The following is a 21,018-nucleotide window of genomic DNA, read 5'->3' on the forward strand; positions in this document are numbered from 1 at the left end:
TGGATAAAAAAACAAGGCCCATCTATTTGCTGTCTACAAGAGACTCATTTTAGACCTGAGGACACCTTTAGATTGAGAGTGAGAGGATGGAGAACTATTTATCATGCTACTGGAAGCCAAAAGAAAGCTGGAGTAGCCATACTCATATCAGACAAACTAGACTTTAAATTAAAGGCTGTAACAAGAGATGAAGAAGGGCATTATATAATAATTACAGGGTCTATCCATCAGGAAGAACTAACAATTATAAATGTCTATGCGCCGAATACCGGAGCCCCCAAATATATAAAACAATTACTCATAAACATAAGCAACCTTATTGATAAGAATGTGGTAATTGTAGGGGACTTTAACACTCCACTTACAGAAATGGATAGATCATCTAGACACACGGTCAATAAAGAAACAAGGGCCCTGAATAAGACATTGGATCAGATGGACTTGACAGATATATTTAGAACTCTGCTTCCCAAAGCAACAGAATATACTTTCTTCTCGAGTGCACATGGAACATTCTCCAAGATAGATCATATACTGGGTCACAAAACAGCCCTTCATAAGTTTACAAGAATTGAAATTATGCCATGCATACATTCAGACCACAATGCTATGAAGCTTGAAATCAACCACAGGAAAAAGTCTGGAAACCTCCAAAAGCATGGAGGTTAAAGAACACCCTACTAACGAATGAGTGGGTCAACCAGGCAATTAGAGAAGAAATTAAAAAATATATGGAAACAAATGAAAATGAAAATACAACAATCCAAACGCTTTGGGACGCAGCAAAGGCAGTCCTGAGAGGAAAATACATTGCCATCCAGGCCTATCTCAAGAAACAAGAAAAATCCCAAATACAAAATCTAACAGAACACCTAAAGGAAATAGAAGCAGAACAGCAAAGGCAGCCTAAACCCAGCAGAAGAAGAGAAATAATAAAGATCAGAGCAGAAATAAACAATATAGAATCTAAAAAAACTGTAGAGCAGATCAACGAAACCAAGAGTTGGTTTTTTGAAAAAATAAACAAAATTGACAAACCTCTAGCCAGGCTTCTCAAAAAGAAAAGGGAGATGACCCAAATAGATAAAATCATGAATGAAAATGGAATTATTACAACCAATCCCTCAGAGATACAAAGTTATCAGGGAATACTATGAAAAATTATATGCCAACAAATTGGACAACCTGGAAGAAATGGACGAATTCCTAAACACCCACAGTCTTCCAAAACTCAATCAGGAGGAAATAGAAAGCTTGAACAGACCCATAACGAGCAAAGAAATTGAATCAGTTATCAAAAATCTCCCAACAAATAAGAGTCCAGGACCACATGGCTTCCCAGGGGAGTTCTACCAGACGTTTAAAGCAGAGATAATACCTATCCTTCTCAAGCTATTCCAAAAAATAGAAAGGGAAGGAAAACTTCCAGACTCATTCTATGAAGCCAGTATTACTTTGATTCCCAAACCAGACAGAGACCCAGTAAAAAAAGAGAACTACAGGCCCATATCCCTGATGAATATGGATGCCAAAATTCTCAATAAGATACTAGCAAATCAAATTCAACAGCATATAAAAAGAATTATTCACCGTGATCAAGTGGGATTCATTCCTGGGATGCAGGGCTGGTTCAACATTCACAAATCAATCAACGTGATACATCACATTAATAAAAGAAAAGATAACCATATGATCCTGTCAATCGATGCAGAAAAGGCCTTTGACAAAATTCAGCACCCTTTCTTAATAAAAACCCTTGAGAAAGTCGGGATAGAAGGAACATACTTAAACATCATAAAAGCCATTTATGAAAAGCCCACAGCTAACATCATCCTCAATGGGGAAAAACTGAGAGCTTTTTCCCTGAGATCAGGAACGCGACAGGGATGCCCACTCTCACCGCTGTTGTTTAACATAGTGTTGGAAGTTCTAGCATCGGCAATCAGACAACAAAAGGAAATCAAAGGCATCAAAATTGGCAAAGATGAAGTCAAGCTTTCACTTTTTGCAGATGACATGATACTATACATGGAAAATCCGATAGACTTCACCAAAAGTCTACTAGAACTGATACATGAATTCAGCAAAGTTGCAGGATACAAAATCAATGTACAGAAATCAGTTGCATTCTTATAAACTAATAATGAAGCAACAGAAAGACAAATAAAGAAACTGATCCCATTCACAATTGCACCAAGAAGCATAAAATACCTAGGAATAAATCTAACCAAAGATGTAAAAGATCTGTATGCTGAAAACTATAGAAAGCTTATGAAGGTAATTAAAGAAGATATAAAGAAATGGAAAGACATTCCCTGCTCATGGATTGGAAGAATAAATATTGTCAAAATGTCAATACTACCCAAAGCTATCTACACATTCAATGCAATCCCAATCAAAATTGCACCAGCATTCTTCTTGAAACTAGAACAAGCAATCCTAAAATTCATATGGAACCACAAAAGGCCCCGAATAGCCAAAGTATTTTTGAAGAAGAAGACCAAAGCGGGAGGCATCACAATCCCAGACTTTAGCCTCTACTACAAAGCTGTCATCATCAAGACAGCATGGTATTGGCACAAAAGCAGACACATAAACCAATGGAATAGAATAGAAACCCCAGAACTAGACCCACAAACGTATGGCCAACTCATCTTTGACAAAGCAGGAAAGAACATCCAATGGAAAAAAGACAGTCTCTTTAACAAATGGTGCTGGGAGAACTGGACAGCAGCATGCAGAAGGTTGAAACTAGACCACTTTCTCACACCATTCACAAAAATAAACTCAAAATGGATAAAGGACCTGAATGTGAGACAGGAAACCATCAAAACCCTAGCGGAGGAAGCAGGAAAAGACCTCTCTGACCTCAGCCGTAGCACTCTCTTACTCGACACATTCCCAAAAGCAAGGGAATTAAAACAAAAATGAATTACTGGGACCTTATGAAGATAAAAAGCTTCTGCACAGCAAAAGAAACAACCAACAAAACTAAAAGGCAACCAACGGAATGGGAAAAGATATTTGCAAATGACATATCGGACAAAGGGCTAGTATCCAAAATGTGTAAAGAGCTCACCAAACTCCACACCCGAAAAACAAATAACCCAGTGAAGAAATGGGCAGAAAACATGAATAGACACTTCTCTAAAGAAGACATCCGGATGGCCAACAGGCACATGAAAAGATGCTCAACGTCACTCCTCATCAGGGAAATACAAATCAAAACCACACTCAGATATCACCTCACGCCAGTCCGAGTGGCCAAAATGAACAAATCAGGAGACTATAGATGCTGGAGAGGATGTGGAGAAACGGGAACCCTCTTGCACTGTTGGGGGAATGCAAATTGGTGCAGCCACTCTGGAAAACAGTGTGGAGGTTCCTCAGAAAATTAAAAATAGACCTACCCTATGACCCAGCAATAGTCCTGCTAGGAATTTACTCAAGGGATACAGGAGTACTGATGCATAGGGGCACTGGTACCCCAATGTTTATAGCAGCACTCTCAACAATAGCCAAATTATGGAAAGAGCCTAAATGTCCATCAACTGATGAATGGATAAAGAAATTGTGGTTTATATACACAATGGAGTACTACATGGCAATGAGAAAGAACGAAATATGGCCCTTTGTAGCAACGTGGATGGAACTGGAGAGTGTGATGCTAAGTGAAATAAGCCATACAGAGAAAGACAGATACCATATGTTTTCACTCTTATGTGGATCCTGAGAAACTTAACAGAAACCCATGGGGGAGGGGAAGGAAAAAAAAAAAAAAGAGGTTAGAGTGGGAGAGAGCCCAAGCATAAGAGACTCTTAAAAACTGAGAACAAACTGAGGGTTGATGGGGGGTGGGAGGGAGGGGAGGGTGGGTGATGGGTACTGAGGAGGGCACCTTTTGGGGTGAGCACTGGGTGTTGTATGGAAACCAATTTGACAATAAATTTCATATATGGAAAAAAAAAAACAGGAACCGATTTAACTATAGAGAACAGACTGATGGTTACCAGAGAGGTCATGGGTGGGGAGATTAAGAATATACTTATCACAGTGAGAACTGAGTATCATTTAGAGTTGTTGAATCACTGTATTGTACACCTATAACTAATATAACACTGTATGTTAATTCTACTGGAATTAAAATATAAACAGACAAATAAATAAGCAAGTAAGCCTCTACTGAACACCTGTGTGCATAATAAAGCTTTCCAAGTTCAAAAAAAAAAAAAGAGAGAAAATGAATGGCTTAAACTTTACTTTTGTATTATATCCAAAGGAATTTATTTATTGACCAGTATTTTTTAAGGATGGCTTCACAACCTTGACTGTCACCTAATTCCCAAGTGGAGAGGAGAGTTGAATTAAGAGATGCTTTCCTTGAAAATGGTTTTTTATCAGCTCAAAAACCAAAGAGGATTGTCAAAAATGTGGATTGAGCAAATATAAACTCTCAGCCCCCAAAAGCCAATGGAAAAACAGATTAGCTAATTCTTCATGTTTTTTCTGGATATATTCCTTTTTTTTAATTAATGCTTTTGCATTCAACCAAATAAATTTACTGATCAAATTTACTGATATGACCCCTGCTAATTAGAAATTTCTAGTTGAGGGATGCATGGGTGGTAGTTGGTTGAGCATCCAACTCTTGATTTCGGCTCAGGTCATGATCTCATGGTTCATGAGTTTGAGCCCTACATTGGGCTCTGGGCTGACAGTGTGGAGCCTGCTTGGAATTCATCCTCTCTCTCTCTCTCTCTCTCTCTCTCTCTCTCTCTCTCTCTCTCTCTCTCAAAAGAAATAAATAAACTTAAAAAATAAAGAAATTCTAGCTGATATTTAATGTGGCATGGACTTGTCTTTTACATTCAAATAATCCTGGTCTACAGTCTCTGCAGTTCTAAAATTCCAGAGACCCTGAAACTTAAGGATTGTTATAACTCAGCTGTTGGCAAACCCTAACCTGAACTAACATGAAGCTTTTTATATTTTTAATTTACCCACACAGTGTGAATGCTTACTCTTTACTACAGAACTGTTGATGTGTTGTATTTCAGGGGGCTTAGTAATATTTTTTGCATTTCCAAGATATGAAAATTTTCAGTTCAAATCAGTGTGAAACCAGTAAGAATTGTAATAGTAGATGATTTTATTTTAAATAATTTTGTTTTCATTTTTGTCTTTGAAAAATTATCATAGGTTTTCAACTTTAATCTTTCCAAGTCATTAAGGAAACAGCTTAATACTCTATTATTTATAAATGGAACTAAAGCTCAATGTATTCAGTGACTGAAGATAAAATAGTAACCATTTTCAAAGTCACCAGCGTTATAAGGATTTTCAGATTTGTGACTTAATTTTATATTTTGGATAATGAATACAAAAAATTATGAGTATATCAATATTGAAGTGGGAAGAGAAGATATGATCAAGCAAATGATAAAATGATATGTATACTGCTTATATTTCTGTGAAAAATGCTGAATATCACATAATAATCTTTTAAAAGTACAGAATAAATTAGATGTCATTCTCCCTCAAATAAACAATGATTTTTAAAAATGGGACTAAAGTTTCTAAGACAACTGTAAACATATTCAAACACAAAATTCATTCCTGTCTTTATCCTAGCAATGAAATATTTATACTTAGCTTACAAAGACCCTACACTTTGTTATTTCTACTTCTCACAGATGAAAAATGTTGTCGACAGACCTGTTCCATTCAGCGGCCCCCCTTCCTGTTTTGATTATGATCCCACTTGTCATTAGGGTCACATTATGAGAAAGTTAAAATGTCTGACATGTTTGCTACAATGCACTTTCATTAAAAAAAAAAAAAACTAATGGGACTAAATATAATCAAAGATGTAAAAAAATAGCCATTTCCTTGGGCTGCTATTGGGGGAAAAAATGTGTACAAAATGTCAGAAGCTGTAAGAGAGCTCAAAAATTATATCCTTTCACCAGAATGATTCTACTTCTTGGACTTAGAGATATCTAATATGCTTCACAAAAATACATATATGAATGTTCATCACTGCTTTATTTTATTAAAAACAACCAAAATACACATGAATAAGGATTGATAAAATAAATTCTTATACATCCCTGTAATGGAATATAAATCATAGTATGGAGGAATATATAATGGGTTAAAATATTCAAAATATATTTGGAGTGTAAAATGCCAGAATTAGAAAATAGTATATACAGTTTGCACCCCACCCTCTTTATACCCAAGTGTGAAGATGTGTGTGTATTGTTTTGTGGTAATAATTTTCTGTATCTTCAAATTTTCTGCAGTAAACATATTCACAATAGGAAATTCTTAATATTATTTCATATTTCCTGGGTTATTTACACATTCCTAAAATTATTTGGGGAAAAACTATACAAAAACAAGCATACACCACAAAGTGAAGAGTCATCAAGAATAACAAAATGAAGCAAATATCCCTACCAAAGTTCCAGGCATTTTTTAACTGATTGCCTGTAAAAGAAGGATGCTACCTATATAGATAAGTGGAAGTTAACAAAGTCTGTTTTGTGTCATTCGTCCAATCCATCAAATGCTATTTTAGCAGACAATATACTTCTTGAAGTGTTATACTTCTTTAACTTTAGCCTTTTTCTCCTTATCTGAAATTCTGAAATCTCTGAGGTACTTGATTATAATTTCAGTAAAAAAGGAAGTACCACTTTTCTCCCTAGATTTCTCATTTCAACTATTAGCACACAGGGTGGAATTTTTACCTCTTATTCATGGTGTCCAGCTCTCAACATCTTAACCTGGCAGAAGTAACAAACTAGCTGTAAATCTTTACCCAGACCACACTTGATTACTGTATGATGGGAAAATTAAACGTGAATAAAACAGCTAGAGCATTAGGGTGTTCTTGGAAGAATAAACACAAGTTGGAAGTCTTATGTGGATAGTGCAAAGTACAGGAAGGCAATCAATCATGTAAACATCAAATGAAAGGTTGGTGAGGAAGCCATTGGAGTCTGTCAGGCGCTCCCTGCAATAAATGGCTTATTCCATTTCTTTTCCCTTTCACTCAGTTTAGAAAAATGAATTCTGTAGAATCTGCAATATCCTAGAAGACTTTGTAAATTCTTATTCCTGTTTAAAGATAAGCTTTTGAACAGAATGAGCTCAACCCATTGAAGAGGAGTTTTAGTTTATATAAAAGGGACACAGACATGTCATAGTGCACACCTCCCTGACTTTTTCTCCTCCTCCCACAAACAGGAAACTGTTAAGGCAGCAATAATAGAAGAGCAGAAGCGAAGTGAAAAGGCTGTGGAAGAGGCAGTGAAAAGAACAAGAGATGAATTGATAGAGTATGTAAAAGAACAGAAAAGAGTAAGTATCCCCTGAAGGGTTTTCATTTGTCCTTCCATAAACTGAAACATTGCTTTCATACAATAGCAGGGCATTAAAAAATATTTATGTCCTTTGTCAAGCTAATTTAAGAACCTCCAAGATTATTTTTCTGATGTAATTGTATATTCTGATAGTTGTATCTTTAAACATAAATTCCATCTGTCAACAAAAAAGCAACACTGAATAACTTCTTGCTAGACTTCTAGAAGTGACCTATATATAGCATTTCCAACTAAACTACCTCATAAGAAGAGTAGACAGTTTTAGATTTTTAAGTTTTTTGCCATAATATTGTTAATTTCTTACACTATTTGTTGAAATTTACATACACCCTTTAGGCCTTCTATGTCAACACCACTGTGGTTCTAGTAGACTTCAATACAGTTAGCAAGTTAAGGCTCTTCTGTCATAGTTCCATTTCAGGAACATAATTCAGAATATACTTCTCAGAATTCAGATTACATATTGAAGCTTTTCAAAATAAATGTCACTTCAGTGCATTGTGGTCATTAATATATGGGTTTGAGCAGTGGCCGAAAATAATGAGTCAAACGTAATTTGTAGTCTTTACAACAAATCTTTAGACGTCTTAAGTAATAACCAAGATAAGATACACTTAAGATGTTTAATATAATATCTGCAATAAACATATTCTATTATAGTATATATTAAGTTACATAATAAATTTTCTTATATATGCAATGTTTTATGTTTTATTTATATGTTTAGTATAACATGTTATATATTATAGAAGTAACATGTAAGGATTATATAATATCAGGTATAAATGTGTAATATAAATATTATGTACCATTTATCCTGTGTGTTATATAATATAACATATAATAAAAATATAAATAAAACATAAAACTGTGTGTGTATGAGGAAACTTGACACATGATATCTAAATTTAATCGGTGATCAAAATAGCAAAATAAATAGAAAATATAAGATTATGTTTCAATTGGCAGTAAAGTGGAAGGCCAGAAGTACAGTAAAAAGTGCATGACACCGGGTTAATCACACACTCTTAATTTGAAGTCAAATTAGGTATGATACAAAGAAAATTCTCTCCCCTCAATTGCTACCATTATGTTTCAACAAAGGAGAATTTGTTAGCAGAGTAAAAATTGCTAATTAGGCTTTCTAGGTAAATCATCCATTCATAGAAGCATTTTGTATGGGACTAAATTTTTACACATGTTATCCAGGTGTCTTTAGAAGCAGTTTCACCCAAATAAATTCAATAAAACCAATAAAGAGGTGCTTAACCTTCTGAAGAGAAAACTCTGAGCCAAAAATAGTCAATTGACTTTTCAGGAAGTGATATATTCTCAGAAAACTGCTATTTCCATATGTATCCCCAGAATGCTTATTTTAAATCGTCTGGTTTAAAAGTAGTCATGCAGCAAAGGAATTATAGATGCTTTCCACATATGTACAGCAATTGCAGTAGTGAAAGAACTAGACTTCAGATAAATTCAAGATGTCTTGTGGGTGCATCCTTTTTTTTTTATCAGGTTTTCTTAATAATATATGACCAATCCTTACTTGAGTTCTAAATCTGAACAAGAGATTGTAGAACAAAGCAAACCCATTTATACCATTATTTTAGTATTTTTGTATTATTTAGTATTTTTTTATCAAAATGGGACATTTTTCTTAAAAAAATCAAAATGATACTACTTTCTCATCAAAAGGAGTCATGTGGCTGCCATAAGAAATATTTAAAATGAGAGCAAGAAATGCCCTTATAGGAGTTATCTGGTCTCTGGTAAGCAAAGTAACCCTTGAAGACAACTGACAATGAACTCTGCCACTTTAATCTGTATGTTCTTATGAATCGTATTAAAGGATTACTATTCGTTTGTATTGGGTAAACCAGTTCTCACATGTAGAGACATTCATTAAATAACAGCAACAAAATCATGAAAACATTTGACTCTGTTTGCACCAAAGTTCTACTTCTTTATGCTTGTTCCTGTATATGGTAAGGAGAATACACCTTACCTTACAGAATTGCTATGAGTTACTACGTATAATAAAATAGAACAGCTAACGTAAAAATTCAATAATGTGTGCTATGATTTTTATCATTTTCACTGCATTAAGGAGAAGAACAAACTCTTAGTAGCATTATTTTTTGTTAATTAAAAATGTGCATTTTAGAAAGTTTTAGAAAATTTCTTCTGAAGTTTACAGTGTGATTCTGAAAGTTTATTTTACTCTTGTTACTAGAATCACAGAAGAGTAGGACTGATTTATTCAGTGTGCTAGTAGGAAGTTTATTACTTCCACTTGGAGATTTGGGAGTTTTTTTTTTTATAACACATTGTGGAATACTTTTAACATTTGAATGTTTCCATCTCTTCAAACAGAAAAGCTATAAAAAAGGAAAATGGATAAAATATCTGAAATGGAGGACCAACTATTTACTAGACCTCTTTTTTATATAACTTTTTAAGAATTTAGATTCTCTATACTCTTCTTCTTTCCAAAACTGTATTTCAGTGTTTCAAGTTAATTTGTATGAATATCTTTGGGCTTGGAAATTTTTCACAAAAAATAAGATATCTCATAGCTTACAAAGTCATAGTTAGAAGAAACAAAAGTTTTTTAGCAAATTCATAATCTTCTAGTCTCTTTCCAAAAGAGTAAATTAGGGCAACTCATCTCTACTTCTTCCTTTGTAAGATGGATTTCTATTTGCATCAGAGAAGAACACTTTTCCAGAACGAAAATTTTCCTTTCTCCTCTCCAGCTTTTTTTAACTAGAGAGTCAACTTGAGATTTTTAGCATTAGACACCTCAAAAGCCCCATAGACTTTGGTTCCAACTGGGCTTACATTCCAGTCTGTGAAGTAATCTTCCCCTTTTGAAGTTTTCAGAAATCTTTGAAGGAAGAAGTCTAATGTTTTGTTAGTTCCTGTCTTTATATGTCTTTTGTCCTAAACAATTTTTCCTTTGACATCATCTTACCCTTACCAGATTCGCTAAATGGCTAAAATGAAGACTCTTTTCCTTACATCTTTCCTTTCAGTTTTTTGCTTTTAAGAGACAAAGAAACACAGAAAAATCCAAATGCTTAACTTTTCAAATAACTTATAACTTGTCCTACACAGTATAAGATTCAGTAGAATCACATTATCACCATAGAGGGTAACATTGCTTTTTCCATATATCTGCAGTCAACAAGTTTTTAATCAATTATCCAATCCTTTTAAGTATTACAGTTATACTAGGAATTAGAATTAAAATTGTACAAGAATTAGAATTATACTGAGAAAATGTCTTATAAACACCACTTACTAGTCTTTCTTGTTTCAAATCAATGGAGGTGTCACCAAATTTTGTAAATACTATTCGTCTGATCTGAGCATCTTTGACAGGACAAAGGGCCTACCTATACATGTACTAATTAAGTGAATTATAATTTTCACTGAAATTGGGGCACCTGGGTGGCTCAGTCGGTTAAGCGTCCGACATCGGCTCATCTCATGATCTCGCAGTTTGTGAGTTCCAGCCAGGCTCTGTGCTGACAGCTCTGAGCCTGGAGCCTACTTTGCATTCTGTGTCTCCCTCTCTCTGCTCCTTGCCTGCTAACACTCTGTCTCTCTGTCTCTCTCCCTCTCTCTCAGAAGTAAATAATCATAATAATAATAATTTACACTGAAATTGCATCCTAAATTATTTGCTAAGTTGGCTACATGGTACTTATACTGTTAGTCCAAGTCATAATAATAACCAAAAATTAGTATGGAATCAAAATATCCAAACAAGGAGAGCTTTTTAAGTGATCAATCAGAAAAATAATTCAAATTGATAATGGATCTGTCCCAGTGATAAAAATGCCTTCCTTTTAAGTATTCGAAGTAATAGGGTTTTTTTTTAATCCTCTGTAAAGTCTACCTTGTTAAGCTCAGAAGAAATAATGATTATATTGAATTTGCAGTCAGCATGCAATTGAAAAGCTAGTGTTTTGCAGCTTCAGCTCTTGTACGTTTTCTATCAGTTGATGAAAATTATCTAATTTTCAAATAATCTTATAAGTCTTCTCTATAATTTTTACAGCCGCAAAGAAAAGATAAATAGGATCATCTGCAAAGATTTCAGCAGGGTACCTTCAAGTGTAGTGCTTTGCATTGGAATGTATTTCATTAAAATTTAAATTTTGGTTTAAACTCTCTTGAATCATTATAAATTCTATATTAGAGATTGCAAACTAAAGCTCAAGGTTCAAGTCTGGTTTGCTGTTTGTTTTGTAAATAAAGTTTTACTGAAACACACAGCATACCCATTCATTTATGTATTGTTTTTAGCTGATTTCATGTTGCAACAGCAGAGTGGTTTGAGAGACTATCGGGACCATATAACATAAAATATTTACCATCTGGCCCTTTATAGAGAAAAGTTCATCAATGTCCATTCTAGACCATCAAAATCATCTTGTGGGGAAAATTTCTTCCTGTCAGGCCTTTAAAATATTTATTCTTTCATTGTGCCTCATTGTAACTAGACAATAGAAATTCCATAGGTGCCATTCTGGAAAAGACTTCTCTCTCGATATTAATTGCCAGGTAAGGTATTATATCAAATCTTGTGTTTAGTGCCAGAAACTTTATTTTAGACTAAAGGAGATTGTAGAAAAATGAGATAGGAAAGACCACATCCCTTGACTCTTCCCTAGGGAGGAAGAATTTGTGGTTTATAATGACCTATGGCCCTTGGAATAAAATGGAGTGTTCCAACCCATCCCACAAGTTAAGACTGTTACACATGAGCTTGCTATGAGGGAGGAAGTGTGAATAACATTCAGCAAGCAACAACTACTCACAGCCAAGCAGTGATTCCTAAAAAATAAAATCTTGTCCAAATGTAATAAAAGATTATTTTTTTTTCCTCTTAACCAGAATTATGGCCTGTGTTTTCTAAGTCACCTCCAGGAAAATAATCTTCACTTTAGAGGATCCTTTTAATTTAGATCTTTAGAGAAGACTAAGGAGCAATTATCTTACTTCAAAGTTTTTGTGGTCAAGTCATTGTCAGAATTTCTTAATTTTAAAAAGACTCTTTTAATCCAGTTTTGCTATGTATTCTTTAGTGTTTGTGTCTCAGACTATTTATTAAGAGTTAGTATTTGGCCGAAATGAACTCTCCAATCAGTTCTACAGTTACTTGACTTAAACATGATTTCAAGACAGTTATTTAACGCCTTGTGGTGCTTGACTTTTCTTCTCTTAACAATATGGAAGTTCCACTGTCTGATCTGTAATGTCTCTTACACCTCTAAAATCTATTAACATTGTGTGTAACATTTTCCTTGACAACTGGTAAATCTTTCGAGAGGCTTTTAATTCTTGGTATAAATCAGTTGCATCATACTAGTGATTTTATACATTATTTATGCATTAATGTGGAAAAGGACACTTTCGAACATCCCCTGGTCTTCTGCCTCATTTTCAATGATCTGTCAAATTATTACAATGACAGTTGGCTTCATTCTTCATTTTCATTCTAATTAATTAGCCTAATTAACTTGCTCCTACTCATCCTGGGGTAGGCTATATCATCACCTATGCAAGAAGCGTCTGCCCTTCTAACTGTACATTTGGGTATCATGTCAGAAAATGCTTCTGTCTGATCAAGGCCTAGTAAATTGAATGTACCCTCACATGTACTTGCTGCCCTTTCAGTCGTACCTCATTTTTTAATGCCAAAGGGAGTTAAAGCTTCTGCACACAACCTGTATTTTAAGGTCATGCATAAAAAATTTACCTTCCAAATTTATAAAATTTCACCCATTTCAAATGGCACAATAACAAATAAATAGAAAGGTAGATAGATTTAGAAATAGCCAGTGCAAATCATTTTGCCACCTGATATTTCACTAGCTCATAAATTTATCCTCTCTAGATATAAAGAACAGAAAACTTAATTCAGAGGAGGGTTAGTGAAACCAGTGAGGTGAATAGGTTTCAAAAGTTTATGTAGTTTATAGAGGTGTGGTCTAAAAAATTATTCATTTTTTTCCATCTTGCAATCTTTGAAAATTTCTTTCATACAGTATACCTTAAAATAAAATTTATTGCCATCCTTCACTTTATATTTTAACAGTCTTCTTGACCCTCTTTCTTATTTTGCTATACTCAGTTGCATAAGAATAACCTTAAAAAAATTTGCTGACATGTGAATAGTCATGGTCTCTGGTGAGGGAGATCACTGTTGATCATTTCCATTTCAACAGTGGAGTAATTGAAAAGATAGATACAACTTCATGCTGCATTAAAGCCAATTACTATATCTGTTTCAGGAAATAACAACATATGTTCCAACTTGGAATTAAAATAACAATTTAATTAAGTACACATAAGAACTAACAGGTATACCAATTAATGTACTCTGTTTGGGGGATAGTATTTTGTTTAAAGAAAAAAACTTCTAAATCAAAGTACAGTAAGTAAATACTTCTGTTGAGGTCATTTAGAATCTAAAAATGCTTATCTCTCTTTTTGTGTAGCAACTTAAACTATTCATTTAAATAATTATCCAGTCACTTCTCAAATTATCACAATGACAGTTGGCTTTATTCTTCAATGAAATGTTTTAACTCTTTTTTAAATACTCAAATGACTTTTCTCCACCAGTACGCTATACCAAAGTTATTAAAATTTAGATGGTGATAAGAATTGATTCAAAACAAAGACAAATCAACAAAATGTCAACTTCGAGTCATAGCTTGTGTCAGTTAGGAATTGACACACCTGATGGATATACTATCATGGAAGGCCTAGCATGGTATAGCATTTGAGATGGACCCGACCCAGTGAAGCTTTTACTCAGAACGTCTGGATATCTCATAATATAAATGGTGAGCAACTGGTCAAGAAGGAAAAACCAGAGGTCAGACCTAGAGGAAGCAGTAGCTATCAAAGGCCTCAAAATTGAAATGATGATAACAGTGATGATGAAAGCGAATACTTATGTACCATTTACCATATTCCAGGCACTAGTCTAAGGAGTGTGTGTGTGTGTGTGTGTGTGTTCATTGTTAAGAATATTACCAGCCACCAAATCATAAAACTAGAAAGTGATAGTCTGGCTCTGGAGCCTGAGCTGTTTACCAGCAATCTACCTATGTGAGCAAGATACAGCAATAAAGAATAGCAATAAAGAATTATCTTATTATGATATGACTGTTAAAAGAACACCTAGAAATGTTCGGCTTAAGTGGAATTGAAGTTGTTGAAGTGAAGTGTTCTGTATCAGAAAACAATACAAAACAAAAACCATTTATTGAGTGCCAAGTTTGTCCAAAATATTATGGCAGCTGCTTTATTTACACTGTTTCACATAATCCTCAAAACAACTCTGAAATAATATCTGCTTTTTGCAGACGAGGAAAATTGAAAGTCAGTGATATTTGATCATGGTGCAAGATCAGTAAGAGAGTCAAAATTTTAACTTGGTTCTGTCTGACTGCAAACCATATAGGGAGATGCCCCAGTAGCTCCTTAAGTCTGATTAGATAATTTGCTTTCTGCATTACTTTTCGTACAGTAGTCTAGGATTGTCAGTTTCTCCACTAGCAGGCTTTTAATCCCCTTTCTACTTTTCCAGGCTCTATTTGGATAAATTAAATAAATTAGCTCCATCCAGACAAATGAGGAAGAAAAGTAGAAAAACAAAGATAGTGTACAGTCATACAGAGTTCACTTGGGAAATTGCTTGCAGTTATGTATTGCATACAATTTATAAGTTATTTTTAAGTAGCTTTTTCACCTACTGGGAACTTCTGAGGACCCTAGCAAAGACTATTCATTTAGATAGCTTAAATATTATTTCTGCAGGGTTTTGAGATTTGATTTATATAGCAAAGAGGACTGGTATTTTTCTAGTTGGCGTGACCGTGTTAGGTAGTAGTGAAAGATTGACAAAGTCTTAAAATGAAGTTTTATGAAACGTACAACATAAATTAAGCTGTGACGTTAAAACCACCACCAGCTTATGTGATAGCAGTGATAAGGTAACAATAACTTTGCTTTGTCTTTTTTAAAACCATTCTAGCTCTATTATTCCAGGTGGTATTATCTCTGTCTTTAGTTCTCATAAAAGTCTTTATGGGTATATTCAAGGAGTTAGTACACATTTCTACTCACATACAGGCTAATGCCAAACTCCCTTAAAATTATACTCCTGTAGGAATTAAAAAGAAAACTAACATGTCAGATTATTTCAGTCCTTTAAAATAGATCCAAATATACAAGTCATTATTGCAAACAAGTTTTTATGTAGCGAATTAAGAAAACTGAATCATGATCCCAACATAATCTGTTTGAAAACCAATTTTGTTAAATTTTGAAGTTAGTTGGCATGGATAATATTTTTTTTATAAAAACTTGATTTTATATTATTTTAGCACAGAACTAAGTAGTATAATCCTAGTATTTACTTGTCTGACACTTCTCAATGGCTCTTGATTCTTAATTTAATCTTGCTAGAAAGATGCAGTGTTCAAACAGTAACAATTCAGGCTTTGCACTAATATCTGCAAGAGTTTCTCGTAAAACATTTACAAATAATATAACTTTCTCTTGTGTACTTTGAACAATTGGCTATAGAAATTATATCTGTGGGATTGTAGACTTACTCTATAATAAGTTAATGTTCTTTATATTACCTGCATATTTATGAATATCTGTTGTTTCCCATTCTTTGACTTATTTTTTAAATGTATAAATAATTAAGAGATGAGTTATTTTTCATGTGCTACTTTTTAACTGAAATTCTTGAAATGACTATTATTTCCTTGTCAAAATTTACTTTCAGTAGAAAGGAGATGGTATTATTACCAAAAGACACTAGTAGTTTTTACATTTCAACTACTTGATTTATGATATAGTTGTTTTCCATCATATGTATCTCCTCAGCCATCAGTTCTTTCCTTTGAAAAAATAGCAAAAATAACAATTTGGTTTGTAACTAATAGTGCCTTGGAAACAGCATGAAAAAATCATTTTCTAAGAGATGCGGTATTTTTCTTCTCATATGAAAACAGAGAAAACCTCCTTGACATTCTGTTCGTTGCTGATTCATATGCACTGACATGACCTCTCTGTGCTCCTGTCTTGCTCTGGAAGCTTTGTGCTCCCTCTTTAAAGGAAGGCCAATTATTTAATACATGTGAACTCTAGTCTGTAACAGAGAGGAAGCAGATATATCATTTATTATCATCACATTATTTCTGAATGAAATCCATTAGATTATGGGTGAATCACATGTCTGCCTTAGTCTTTGACTAGATTGTCAGACAGTTTTTCTTATTTTTTTAAATAAAGAATACTAAATGGATAGACAAGACATAATTGTACTTCTTTCTCTGGGATTGATGCAGCAATGTACATCTCTTATTTTATCTCCTTTTAAAGATATTATTCTGTATTCTTTTTCTAGTCATTTTTCATCAATTCTCCTCATCATTGATTGGTTCAGTTGAGATTCCATGCATGAGATTCCATAATCCTTAGTTTTATACATAAAGGTGCAGCATTCACATGAGTTTACCCCCTAAGAACTAATTTTTATCATTGCATCCCTTTAACAGAAAATTTGCAGTTACCCTGATTAAGATCCTATAAATATCTGACAAGTTGTTGGTCTACTTGAAAACTGTTTATTTTTAAAATTCAGATTGAATTCCTAATTTTAAGCAATAGAAGTTGACTCTGACTGCTTAAGCAGAAAAAGGAGTTTATTTATTAAGAGGTTATTGGGATGGGAAAATGGGCTTTGAAATTCAGCTTCCAAAAGCAAACCCCAAAACCATGACATAGAACTGGCCTCATGAGGAAATCTCATTGCTGCTGCTTCCCCACCAAACTCCCCCCAAACTTATTGCTTTCACATCCCCACCTAACACCACTTGTGTATCACTGACTGCATCTCACAGCCTCTCGCTAAATCTCTGCCTCTACCCTCACCAGTTAAAAAAGTCCCATATGGAGTTTCATTCATCAGATTGCTCATTTCTTACTGAAATCTCATGGGTGTAAACCGGGTTGGTAGACCTTTGATCACATGTCTGCCTATATACTGGGTACAAAAACAAGCTAAGAAAATACTCTGTGCATTCTGTCTCACAGTGACTAAACTTATAAGCATAGGATATCTCCTGATATGTTAAGGGTTTTTCCAAAATGCCAAAACAAGAAAATATGACAAACATACACTATCCTACATTGCTTGGCTATTCAACATCAATTTATATATACCCTTTGCTAATACTTAAACCTAACCTTCAAAATAGACCCTTCTTCCATACTTAACAATATCAGGTAAACATCAGGTAACATCAGGTAAAGTAAGAGCAAAATACTTCAGCTATCCCTTATAAAAACAAAATGTGTTCACAAAGGGAATGGCCTGAAATCTGTTGCAGCAACCTACCACAAGGCAAGTATAGCTGAGAGTGTGAGTGATCTGATCATATGATCTCTGCTGTAAGAACTTTCTCAAGTCTCATTCCATATATGTCACAATCACTTAATATGGCTTGCTACTGAGCATGCCTAATTTAATAGTTCAGTGAATCAGCTAAACCAAGTTCATTTGGGGCAGATCAGGTCACATTTATTTTTTCCACAGTCCAATATACAGACTCTAATAGAACTTAGTAGCAAGCTAAACGCTCCTTTCCAAAGGAACAAATTTCCTGCCTGATGGATGTTGCTCCAAAACTTTAGAGATCTCAGTTGGGATTCCTCAATCAGAACTTGCCACAGGCTCCATCTAGCATTCGGATAAAATATTGGCAGTTCTAAGTACATTGAATCAGTAGATCATGAAGGCCAGGTAGATACTCTGTAGCCCGGATTAACTAGGAGGGCTCCTTTTTCCTCTTGTGCCCACTCATAGCTGTGGACATTCAGGTCACTTTATAAATAGGTCAAAGCAAGATTCCCAATGTGATATATATTACTTTCAAAAGACACATGCCACTGCGCCTCTTTCTTGGTGGCAGGAGGCACAAGGCACAGTTACTTTCAACTTTGTAGAGGTTATCCTGATACGCTTAAGATCACTGGGCCCTCCGAAACTTCACCGAGGTGTAGCTCTTATATATTCATATAATGTGTCTCCCACCTTACTACACTTATATTAGACTTACAGATGTGTTTAACATATCTGTACAAAGAATCCTGAATACTTATTAACTCCAGCTTTCCAGGTCCTGGAGACATAATGTCATCAATATAGTTGTCCTATGTTTTGGCGAGACAGTAATGGTCTTTGTGAAATATATTGCAGTTCAGAGCCAAATAATTTATATAACCCTAAGATAGAATGGTTTATTGCTCTATGAAAGCAGCTGTTACAGGTGTTCTCTCTCTGTTGGGAAAGAGGAAAAAAAATCATTTGCAGATTAATAGTCATATACCTGGTGCTGAGAGCTTGAGTAAAGAATGTACATCTGCAATAGCAGCTGCTTATGAAATCACTATCTGATGAAGCCTCTGGTAATCTACTATCCTTCTCCAGTGCCATTTGTATACTCTGTGTGTTTAAGGTCCTAGTGGGCTGAATGTGAGGCAGATTCAGGGTAAAACTCCAGTCATCATTTTATTCCTACAATCATCCTTTGTGACCACTAATCCACAGTGGTATTCTAGGTCCCTTGTTTTTTAGGATTAGTTCAGAGCTGTTATACAACAGTACTCAAAAGACCTGGTATTTCCCTTTCTTCAGTGCAGTTACCTTGATGAGAAAGGCCAAGCTCACAGTTTACAGTTTACACCTCTGATGTCATTACAAGCTGTATCTTTAGGAACTTGCATTCTCTTCTTTGCTCAGAAAGCTCTGAGTCTGCAAATAATTGACAGGACTAGAAATTGGAAAAAATGTTATAAATTTTTGTTGTAGTGGCTCAGGACAGGCATCTCTTCATTAAACCTGGGAATCTTATAATTTTATTAAGTTGGAATTTTTTGATGCCTATCTGTTATATGGATCATTTGATCAAGTAGCCAAAGCCAATGGTCAGTGTGGGCCAAAGCATTCGGATTACAACTCAACTCCATGGAAAGCAGCATGAGCACTTCTGGACTATAAAAAATGGACAGTGTTGTCCACCAGTGCTGGCTTTTCCTTCCCCGGGATCATTCAGGAATAGTTCTTCGCTGAGATTTTTGTCTTGAACTGAGAATTTACAATTGTGAACATTTCATTATCTTTTTTAAAGCTGTGCTATGGAAATAAAAGCAAGTAATTTTGTCTTCTTCGCACTCTTTATATTGTTGTTCCATATTAGTAGTCTCTGGATCTTCCGAAGTCTTGCCGTCATTGATCACTTCATTTCAAGTGACTGTACGTAGTAATTTTTTACTTTGCTACTATGCAGGCCGCCAAATGTTGCTTTTTAATTTTTTTTTCTCTTTCAGAAAACTGGCTGGAATTTTAGAGCCATCAGCCCTTAGAGAGCCAGAACTAACCATAGATCTTTCTGATAGTCCTGAGGTTACATTGCCTTCAGCCGCTGCTTAGTAGCCATTTAGTGTCAATCAGGGTTTTTCTGGCTACTTAAACAGTAAAAAAGCTTATTAAAAGGAAATTGAATAGTTGACCAAATTGTTGAAAGCCGGAGAACCAGGATGATGGTTAAGCTTCCGGAAACAATACCAAAACTACACCACAAAACTTGTTCAAAGATAAGTCCTTCTTTGCTACAACATTCCCATCAACCACCAAAAGAACCCATTGCTTAATGCAACCATTGCAATATCCAACAGTTGAATGTGTCTCATCCATACAAGCAAAATGGTTGATCTACAGAGCTTCCTTCCTCTTGTTCTTTCTGAATCAAAGTCTATTACAGTCAACTCTGACTAGCAGAGCCTTGGGATTAGAGCAGGTTAGATAACTAAGTTTTCTGAGTTTTACCTAGGGAAGTCATACCTCATAAGGCTAGAAATTCATCAAACACAGGAAGGGTATCAAAAATCACAGAACATTATAAATGGCCACTACATATTTTGGGAATTTTTTCCAAGTTGCTATGGTTACTGTAGAAATATTTTTCCAGCTTTTTAGTCTCATGGCTAATTCTAAATCTGATCCTTTGAAGTCAAACTACATGGGTTTCATTCTTACTAAATCAGGACTTTAGCAGTCGCCAGGTTCATCAGACATCTTGTAGAAAGTTTGCCACTTGGACACCACAAGTTCATACTTTCTCAAATAATCTGAGGTTTCTACAGTTACGCCTAAGTGATGTGACACTATTCAGAGGATATGCAGTATTTGGATAGATAAGGTTTTTGTTCCATGTATTTGTGCTAAAAATAGATAGTTTTAGAAGATATATATAAATAGATTTTTTTTTTTAAGTTTTAGTGATTAAATTTGTTCTCGCGTTAACCAACAATTTTTACCTTTGGTGATTTAGGGACATCTTTTATACATTAATTATAGTACTTGTTTTCATAGAGTGATGGCCACAAAGATTCCTGAAGTAGAAAGAACTTGATTAACTTGTAATTCACCTAGATTAAATTTTAGTTGTCTCTTGTGTCCTTGGAAACATCTTTGTTCTCTGTATTTACTTCACGCTCTTATCAGTGGATCTATTTCTTCTAA

The 21,018-nt window shown here is 34.6% G+C and overlaps 1 protein-coding gene across 21 annotated transcripts in view; it reads left to right on the forward strand.

Moving 5' to 3' along the window:
• Window positions 1–21,018, forward strand: part of CCDC91 (coiled-coil domain containing 91) — a 353,607-nt gene that overhangs the window by 289,414 nt on the left and 43,175 nt on the right. For all 21 annotated transcript variants that reach the window (XM_043562023.1, XM_043562025.1, XM_043562041.1 and 18 more), the window contains one exon: window positions 7,255–7,368. In XM_043562023.1, the coding sequence (XP_043417958.1) occupies window positions 7,255–7,368 (114 nt within the window). The remainder of the gene's footprint in view (window positions 1–7,254; window positions 7,369–21,018) is intronic.

Source organism: Prionailurus bengalensis, chromosome B4 (genome assembly GCF_016509475.1).
Source record: "Prionailurus bengalensis isolate Pbe53 chromosome B4, Fcat_Pben_1.1_paternal_pri, whole genome shotgun sequence".
NCBI classification, from domain to species: domain Eukaryota; kingdom Metazoa; phylum Chordata; class Mammalia; order Carnivora; family Felidae; genus Prionailurus; species Prionailurus bengalensis.